Source organism: Lactuca serriola, chromosome 9, assembly GCF_051521515.1.
Source record: "Lactuca serriola cultivar US96UC23 chromosome 9, Lser_US96UC23_V15, whole genome shotgun sequence".
Classification (NCBI taxonomy): Eukaryota; Viridiplantae; Streptophyta; class Magnoliopsida; order Asterales; family Asteraceae; genus Lactuca; species Lactuca serriola.
Window position 1 is genome coordinate 197,632,886 of NC_136416.1, and position 10,603 is coordinate 197,643,488.

At 33.1% G+C, this 10,603-nt stretch overlaps 1 protein-coding gene across 3 annotated transcripts; it reads left to right on the forward strand.

Moving 5' to 3' along the window:
- The first annotated feature begins 1,871 nt into the window (after positions 1 to 1,871).
- On the forward strand, positions 1,872 to 5,594 carry LOC145074546 (ABSCISIC ACID-INSENSITIVE 5-like protein 7). Of its 3 annotated transcripts, none has more exons than XM_079020898.1 (5): positions 1,872 to 2,002; positions 3,766 to 4,651; positions 4,736 to 4,798; positions 4,877 to 4,906; positions 5,235 to 5,594. In XM_079020898.1, exons 2-5 carry the CDS (start codon positions 3,785 to 3,787, stop codon positions 5,304 to 5,306), a joined length of 1,032 nt encoding a protein of 343 aa, XP_078877024.1. In that variant the 5' UTR covers positions 1,872 to 2,002; positions 3,766 to 3,784; the 3' UTR covers positions 5,307 to 5,594. The 3 variants fall into 3 exon arrangements, with proteins under 3 accessions (XP_078877024.1, XP_078877026.1, XP_078877025.1); XM_079020899.1 differs by lacking the exon at positions 1,872 to 2,002 and adding an exon at positions 2,025 to 2,397; XM_079020900.1 differs by lacking the exon at positions 4,877 to 4,906.
- Positions 5,595 to 10,603: the final 5,009 nt, after the last annotated feature.

Genomic DNA, 10,603 nt, shown 5'->3' on the forward strand with positions numbered 1-10,603 from the left:
AGTTCGATTTATGACGGAAAATCGAATAATCAAGGAACTAAATACAGAAGATATGAGAGTCGGTAGGGCTTTACAACCGGACCCTAGCGAGCCCCTAATGAGAGTTAAGGAGCAGTGTTCCTTTTCATAGTCAGGCTCCTAGTAAGAGTGTAGGGATGAGCTTTACAATTGGACCGGTTTGGAACCGGAACCGATTTTCGTATATTATAAGAACCAGGAACCGGATCGCCGATTCTAGCGTTGGTTCCGGTTTCGGTCCAAGTTTTTCGGTTATTTTTTAAAACTAGAACTGGTTGAAATGTTGTAGATGATATGTTATATTCCTGGGTCTGTAAATGATTCAATATTAAAAAAATTATGATTTTTTTTTACATTATAAATTGAAGTAAAAACACTAAATTACGTGATAAAAAAAGAATAAAATAATTCCGAGTTAATATGAGTGAGTTACATATATTTTTAAAGCGGGACAGATTCCGAAAATTAAAAACAAAATGTTGAAACCAAAAATACACAACATTGATATGTTGTCTTCTAGGATTTATAGTTGTTCAATATCTGTCCAAAATATGTTTTTATACAGTCTAAAATGAAGTGCAAACACTAAATTACATGCTGAAAAAATTTAAGTAATTCCGACATCATATGAATGAGTTATGCACATTTAAAAAAACGGAATGATTTAAAAAAAATGTTGAAATAGAAAAAACGCAGCATCGATATTCTTTCATTCGGGACATATGTGTGATTCAATATCTAACCAAAATATATGTTTGTATAGTTAAAAATAAATTACAAAATCCAAGTTATATATTGGGAAAAAAATCAAGCAATTCCGACTTCATATGAGTGAGTTATATCCATTTTAAAAAATAGAAATAAAGTCAAGCCAGTTCTAGTTTTTAGAACCGGGATGATTTTCATAAGAATAGAGAACTCGTAAGTTGACCTTATTATCAATTCCGATTCCAATTCCGATTTCGGTTCTTACGGTTCTAATGTCATCCCTACGACAATGTTTAGCGCTTAACTCCTATCATCCTCATAGTATTCCTTTAGACTAATGGGAGTGGGGGTCGCGAAGACCCTCGCTATCCTTGCTAGCACAAGGCAAACACCACCCCCTAGCATGTGCTAAGCGAGGTGTCAAACGTGAGGAGAGAGAAGGAGCAGCAGAAAAATGAAAGCTTCTATTGGCTCATTGTTTTTTATTTGTTTTTCCTTTCTTTTTTTTTTTTCTAAAAACAAATGGTTCTTATTAGATCATTTGTTTTTTTATAACTAAATGTTTGTGTTTTTTAAGAAAAGCTTAGATGATAAATAAAATATATGATGTGGCATGTTTTAGCATGTTGCTAGAAGTGTTATCACTCCTCTTAACCTTACAAGATGTTTTTAAGTCTTAAAATATCGTATTTGGCACTAAATCAGATATTTGTGTAGGAAAGAAAATGGACGAGTAGGATCAATGCTTTGATTGGTTGGAAATCACATCCGGCGACATCACAATTCTCAACCGCAATCAATGGTCCACCCTCACTTTCTTCATTCAAATGTACTACAGTATTTTTCTTTATTCCGGTATTTTATAAAAGGACCCCCTCACCTTTTTACTTTTCCACAACAACCCCTAATGTTTACAATAGTTAGTTATAACCCCCCCCCCCCTCTTCAATCCGTTACTACTGCTAATGCTACTACCATTGTTATTATTGTTAATGTTTTTTTTACTAAACCGTTCATTAAGACTAGAAGGATAAAAAACAAATACAATGACATTCAAAGTTGAAGGGTTGTTTATGTAAATAAAACTTTAACATATTAAATGAATTTTCATAAATCATACGTCCTTTTTAGAAAGAAAGTATCATGTGACTATGTGAGCCTCAAATTCTTTATATGTAAGAGAGTGAACGGAGCACAAACACTTGTCATCATCTTCACAATTCCAATTCAACAAACAAGAAAGGAAACGACCCAATGCTCTTCTCCCTCTAAAAGGGTAAAATCGTCTCAAATTTTATATTAAATTCTTCCGGATATTTTTTGTTCTTCAATCTTCCTGTCCTTTTATGTTCCACTAAAAGGGTAAAACCTTAATTATTTACCATTTGATCTTCTTGACTCAAATGGTTGTGGGTTTTCATGGATGTTGTTCTTTAATTTTTTTTTTTTTCTTTAGTTATTGATGGTAATATGTTGCTTTACTATGAAGTTTAGTGGTAATCATGTCCCTGGATAATGGTTACTTTATTCCATTAACAAAAATGGAAAATGTTCACGGATTGATACTGGGTTCTTGATGTATGTGTTGCTTCTTTAAAATTTTAAGATTTATTTCACGTAAAGGTTGTATGTACCTTTCAGGGGTATTTTGGGAATTCGGATATATTGGAGGTAATCTGCTATTTTATCTATTTATTTATGTTGAACAGTAGTGACCTGCTAATTAATACAATATCTTGTTATTAGGACTTTTTTCTTGAATCTTGACTGCGATAATGGAAACATGAAAACGATTTTTATTTTTGGTGATACATGCACAAAAACACAACCAATTGTATGTTTTATATATAGAAAAACCGTTATATTATTATTTAGGTTTTAAATAAAACAAAATTGCAGAATTTAAAAAAAAACGATGGACTAAAAATATGATATGATATACATATCCCTAATATTTTTTTGATTGCATATGAAAACATGTCAAAACCTACATATATTTTGATTACTTTTGCTCAATTGTGTTCTCCATATGAAATTATACGATTGATTTTTTCCTCCTTAACTAATTGTTTATATAATAATTAACATCATTGTCGTATTAAAAATATAAAATATAAGCAACATCAGATTTTTAGTCGTCAAAATCTCTTAAAACTTGTATTTTGGTTTTTTCTGAATGGTAACTATTAATATAAGAGTTTTTATGAATATAAAAGTAATTTAAGGTTTTTTTTGTATATACATGTATAATTAGTTGTGCTTTACTTCATATATCCTTTTATATTTATTATAATTTGCTACACCTTAATTATGTTTCTAATACTATCTTGCTTATTCGACTTGTACATCATGCATATGAACTTGTACATTTTATGAATTTAGCTATGTGCATAATTGTTTTAGACTATAGGGAGTGTTTAGCAAAACTAACAGCAACGTAGATGTTGTTAGCTGGTAGTCAGAAGACTAACTGTAACTTTTATTTGTAGATAAATATTCGGCAAAATTTAATGTTAGTTTTTAAATGTATAAAATTAGATAAAATTAAAAGTGAAAAGTTCGAAAAGCTACTTGAAGTAGCTATTGGATCAAAAGAATTTTGCTTAAATTAAATTTTAAAAGCCATATCTATTGAACAACGGAAATTTTCTTTAGTTTGAGTTTTTGTTAAAACTAAAAGGTAAAAACTTATAGTAGCTTTCAAAAATTATTGTGTATACAGTACCCAAAATATATTCCAATATGCTATGCTTGATAATTATATATATATATATATATATATATATATATATATATATATATATATATATATATATATATATATATAACCCACAGTTAAATGAAGGGCATTCTGTTGAGTTACGTAAAATCATAAAGATTTTTTTTATTCTTGATGTGAAGTTACTTTATCAAGAAAGTCTAGTGTAAATAAGTCATCCTTATACGGTCATACCACACTTAAATTTCATTTATTTGATGAATTTTTTATGTGGGTATCAATAAATCATTGCAAAAACATAATTTTTTTTAATGTAATAGGTATTTAATGATATAAGCAATGAGTTCGTTTATCAATTTCAAGAACTGCAAGCCCATGGTAGCAAATTCATCATTGACCGAACAATCTTCCATATACGCATTGACTTTTGGTGAATTACAAAACATATTTGGTGGAAATGGGGAAGATTTCGGATCAATGAACATCGATGAGCTTTTGAAGAAAATCTGGACTACTGAAGAGACTCAATCAATGACATCAAATTCCAATTTGGGCATAAACGGAAAATTTCAAAAGCAAGGATCGTTGATTTTACCAAGAACAATTAGTCAGAAAAAGGTGGATGAAATTTCGAGAGATTGTCTTAAAGAAAATGGCGGATTTAAAGATGTGGATTTGATCAAAGAACCAAACATTCAGCCACAAGAAAAGCAACCAACTTTGGGTGAAATGACACTAGAGGCATTTTTGCAGAGAGCAGGGGCAATTTCGGAAAAAAACCAAACTCAAGGGTTCAAAAATGTGATTCAAAATCAAGGGTTTCGTCAAGAAGCAGTAGTTACGGAGGGTAAAAATGACAACTTGCAGGGTGTTGGTTCCTCAAAAGTGCAAAAACTTCCAAAAATTCTCCCGAAACAATCCGCCTTCAACTTCAGATCTTCAGTAAATTTAGTGAATAATAATCATATGAGTAGTCGTGAAAATGGGGTTTCTATAATTGGAAAGATTGGTCATTCAATAAAGACTGATTATCCATCAGATTTGTACCAAAATGGCAATTTGGACACGTCACCATCACCACCACCCTGTTATGGTGGTAGCTATGAAGGAAAGAGGAGTGGTGTGTTGGAGAAAGTGGTAGAGAGAAGGCACAAAAGGATGATTAAGAATAGAGAATCTGCTGCAAGGTCAAGGGCTCGAAAACAGGTCAAAGTTCTTGAAAATCTATATCTTTCTTGTTTAATTTGATCTTTTTATGTTTATGCATTCGTGTGTTAATGGAACTAACAGGCATATACATTGGAATTGGAAGCAGAAGTTGAAAAACTTAAAGAGGAGGTGCAGAAAAAGCAGGTATTTTTACTTAACAACTGTCATAATTATTGTGTACCTGATTTACATATCATGTGATGTTGTTTTTGTTGTATTTAGGATGAAATCATGGAATCGCAACATTTTCAGGTGCGTAGTTATAGGGGTATTATAAAGAGGTCATGTTTTACTTTTAAATAATGATTCAAACATGATACTTTCAAAAATGGTCTTCACTTGTTATTTTAAAAACACTTTAAAAAAAACGTATGTTTGTGATCATATATGATTATAAATTAATGTTGGCAATATATACCTTATTTTGGCGTTGAATGCGATCATATATGTTTATAAGTTAACGTTGGCGATATATACCTTATTTTGGCGTTGAATGCGATCATATATGTTTATAAATTAATGTTGGCGATATATACCTTATTTTGGCGTTGAATGCAATCATTTTTATTTGTTTTGTCAGATATGGGAGAAGACGAAGCTGACTGAAAATGGAAGATTATGCTTACGAAGAACGATGACAGGACCTTGGTAGATAAATGCATCATAAAATATATTTATAATACATAATAGAATGTGAAAAGTACAAAGACTAGGGTTTCCAAGAGTAGAAAATGACCAATGATAAGTGATGCACATGAGGTATGAGTCAAGATATATGCTCCAGATTTGGTTATTTCTGCTCTAGACATAACGATTTGAGTGTGTATATGTACATTATTTTGATCTTGTTTCTCTACACATTGTATATATGTGTTTGTGTATGTACAAAGACCATATAACTTTCAGATGTATAATTATGTTGAATCTTGTTGGTATGTAATTTTTAGGCTTTTTGTAGTTTGATCTCTCAGACTCGTTTTTTATGTTACGTTGGACTGGATATAAGTTTTAGGTGTTTGCATTGCATTGGATTGAGAATTACTGTTTCCGGATAACATAAAGATTGTGTACAATTCACTTTACTTAATCAATAATTTGACAGTATGTCTGGATATCATAAATTTCGATGTGGGATAATCAACAAGAGTCACTTCGAGTTATGAAGCACAAAACTTAAAGCAACAAACTAAATCCGTGTAAGTGTTCAAATTTTGAGAGCATTTCCAATGGTTAAGTTATACTAAGACTTAAAATTAGTGCTACATCATCATTCTAAAAATTTTAACCTCTAATTAAGTAACTCCTTGAATGGTTAACCTCTTGTTATAGTTTTTAGTTATAAAAAGTTAACTAATTTGACCATATCTACTTAGAAAGTTCTATAAAACTCCTTTATTTAATTATTCATTTTTTAAATGTACATCGTATTTTAATATATTAAAATTATTACAATACATTGTTTCAAAAGAAATATATTACAAAATATCGTTTGTAAAAATTAATATGAAAAACTATTACGAAATAGTCATAAAAAGATTGAAAAAAATATATAATCATTATAATTTTATATTTTATAAATGTAATGTAATTAAATATTTAAAAGAAATAATTATTTAGTAAATAAATAGAAAATATTTAAAACTAAAATATAGTTAATAGGGTAAAATGAAATATAACTAAAGTGTTGGGTGATAAATGACAAAACATAGAAGTATATTGACCATGCAATATATGTTGAGTGATCAATAGAAAGAAGCAAATAAGTTGTACACTCTAATGGTAATAAATGATTAGTTAAAAAAAGTAAATAATAATAAGCTTTAAAAAAAGCACCATTGTAGATGCTTTAAGGTGTGTCTTTCATATAATCTACCTACAACAGTAACTGAAGGGTAAAGTCTAGACGACAATAATGTTCAGAATTTTAGAAGGAACTTCACTTCAATTGAAAGTTCAATTAGTGTAGAAGGAAAAAGTTTCTCAATCCTTGGCATCTTATTTCACCTCATCTAAAGTGTCCAAAAGATGCAGAAGACTTGACATACAAAATTAACTCCAAATATTGTTGTCCCTTCTGTCTGTGTTTTCTTTACTCTACTTGTAGTCCGAAAACCCCTTTTGGTTTTTCCACTGTGCGTATAGTTCAAAAATCCATATAGGTTTCCGTACTCTTCCCTTCAATCCTATATGCAGATCGGTTTAGTCATTAATAGGACCATCATGCACTACCCCTTCACCCTAGCCATTTGTTGTGTCTGAGATCCAATTAACCTTGTTATTTATTTCATTTTTGTGTAGAAAACATGAATTTCTTCCCTCCTATTTTCTTTTTATTTATTTTTTGTGTAGAAATATCAATTCGCTCATCCTAATGATAAAAAACAGCATTAGTAACGTTTATCATGTTTGATCCGGTAACATCTCAAAATTTCATGCTAAATTTTTCATTTTTAAGACAATATAACAACCACTTTAATAAAATTACATTCAGGACAAACCATTGTTCATAAACCATTATTTAGAAATCAGTGTTATAATGAAGGCAATGCAGAATATCGAATCATAAAAATGTTGATGTGTGTGTAAAATCTTGCCTTCACAATCCGATAAGTGCCTGCAAAATATTTAACCTACAACTGTAAGCACAAAACTTAGTGACTTCGCCAAAATATCAGATACGACACAAAATAATAATCAATTATGCGTTATCAACAACCCTAGGACTATCAGCAGTCCTCAATATCACGTACAACACACAAATATAAATAACTATGGGTTATCAGCAAGCATGGGGACTATCGACTGACTTAGTGGGCTAACAACACTCCATGTGGATTAACAACACATGTCACATGTTATCAGAAACCCTAGGGACTATCAGCAGGTCCATGGACTCACAACAGTCTAGGAGTTATCATCAACTCAGTTCACATCTAACAACAATCAACAATTAAGATCCAGCTGGTCAGCATGTATATACTACCACACATGTAGATATTATGAAAATAATCACCATGCAAATAGCAGCTAAACATGAAAGCTCTCATTTAGTGCAGACCGCTACTACTAGACACCTAACAACAATAATGAAGTACCCTCTCAGTCTACACCCGAAAACCTTTAAATTGACTAAAAGTCTAGTTACGAAAAACTCAACTGCGATCAAAACCATTGTCAAGTCATGATGGTCATGCCCCCACGTCGTGACGAAGTCTGTCCAAAACAATCGGGAAATCTCATCGCCACATCGTGACCTTCATATTGTCACGTTATGACTACTGCAACTTGAGACAAGTTAATGCATTCAATCCTTAATATTTTAAGCCATCCATTCTAATTTTCCAGAGGGCCTTCTTACCAATACACAAAAAGACTCCTGACCAACGTACAAAGGACCTAAATCACACTGCCATCATCTCATTGACCAGTAGGAACGTAGTCAACATTTACTCAGTACTTGCCAAAATACAAGAGGCATACCATTCTGAAACACAAACTTTTCCACAAACCACTAGCACCAATACATCATCAAACAAAAATGACTGCACACAACCAGAATAAGATAAACAAATGCACTCTCGTTCCAACTTGAAAGCACATCATTTCACACACTCTCCAGGATGAAACACAATGCTACCCGGCCAACTTTGTTCCTTCTTAATCGTGACCTTACGCAAAATGTGACCTACCAGCGAATCGAACAAAGCGACGAATCTCAACCGCTATTAGACCCATTCTTCTAATAACCATAATAAGATCCCACACCTAAACGAGGAGGAACATATCCCACCAATGCAAAAAAAGACTAGTAAAACTTTCAATTTCAGAAATGATTCCAAATTTCACCAAAATGGCTGCTAAGACCCTGCTCGAATAATTCCCAATACTAACCCAGCTGTTGTGATCTGCAAATATGAATTTTTGCATAGTCAAGATTTTACCTGAAGAAGCAAACAATGTTGCTCTGATATTTCATCTTCCAATAACTTAGGCCATATACTATCTCAAATCCACTAGGAACAACAATTCCACAATCAAGAAATTAAGAGAACACCTACTTAGAGACTAAGATATAAAATTTACTTAACTTGACTAATGGTCGACTCCTCAGTTGCACCCTTAACGGATACAACTTGAAGCCTTCGAAAAACCTCAACAAACACTAAGGCCGATCAGCCATTGCCCAACTCAACCAAAGATAACAAACCCATATCATGGGCTAACCATGCTTTCTATAACCAATGCACAAAAGATTGTTTCAACGCCCCTCCATCCAGATCCATGGAGCTACCCAAAAGGAACTATTGACCACAATAAGTTCCTTAACTATCAGCTTCCGACTGTGAGGACAACACATGGGTCCTTGAAAACATAAACCTACCGAAAACATGCTTTACACTCATAATCTGACCAAACCATAATTCTTCGCGACAATTGTCACACCCCCAAACCGAAACGGCAGAAACGTTCGGCGGCAGAGGACGTCATATGTAGTATCACAACACATGCATCATAGTAATCAAAGTAACAAACAACCATTGTATTAATATTAAAGTGTTTACAAAGTATGTGATTCACAAAAGATTGAATCCAAAATTAAATAACAAAACAAGACATGAAGCTACTATACTCCATCTTCTGAATCCCAGCGTGTGTACCTGTCTACTAGTTTCCTGAGAACACAAGTAATTTTGAAAGAGTAGATCAACATTTAAGCTGGTGAGTTCATAAGTATTTTAGTGATGTAAAGTATGTTGTAAGTTCTTTTTAGAAAAGTTCGCCTATTCCTTCAGAAGATCCTATATCTTCTGATGTGTTGAATGAAAATAAAAATGACTCTACAATTCCTTCTATGAGTACTAAATGGATACAAGTTATATACAATTTAGAGTAAGCAAACAATCGGTTGTGTGAATCTGCCCTAAGCCCACAACCAAACAAGGAGCAAGAAATGAGGCGGAAGTCACACATTATATAATCCTGGTGTATTCATTTGGTACTTACGGAGTTAACTATAATAGTTCTTTATATTTGATGACAACATTCTTTAAGAAAAACCCTTATTTCCTTTAGGTAAAAATGGTAACCACAATAGTTCCTTCTATAATCACTTAGTTTATACAAACTATATATAATCTAATATCGAACGGATAGTTGGTTGTGTGAATCTGCCCTAAGCCCACAACCAAACAAGGAACATGAAGTAAGGCGAAAAACACACATCCAAATGCCTATCGGTTATTAATTATATATAACTCTGATGTATAAACTAAGGTATTATAGAATTAACCACTAAAGGTCCTTTAAGTTATACTGGTTTAATACAATGGATTAAACCCTTTTACTAATAAGTTTCACTTGCCACACTTCGGCGCCCTGCAGAAACGAGCAGTGTGCCCCTTCCTGCGACAATTCATGCACTGTATTTCCCGGCAAACTCTGGTATGGTGGTAGTTACACTTGCCACACTTCGGGAGGGTTCCAACATATTGACTAATAGACGTTGGAGTGGCAGGTGCTGTGGCGGCGTGTACAGTAACCGCTTGTTGCTCCTGTGGGGGTTCCTGTGTTATTTGCTTCTTCCTCTTGTTCCCCGACTTTCGTTTATAGTCCCCTCCCTTTGATGGCTCAGGAACAGGGACCACCACACCATGGCGGATTCCATGGTCAATGAGTTGCTGAGCAAGGCGTTTGGCGCTATCGAAGGTAGCTGGGTTAGAAGACAGTGCATACCCCTGAATCGGGGTAGTTAAGCCCAGATGTACCTTTCTATCTTCTTACTCTCCAGGGTAACCATCCCGGGACACAGCGTTGCCAAGTCGCTAAACCTTTCAGTGTAGGCTACTGTATCTGAGCCAGTCATGGTATGATCCCATAGCTCTTGCTCCAGCTTTTGAATCTCGCCTCTTGGGTAGTATTCTTCCCTTATCATTTCTTTCAGGTTATGCC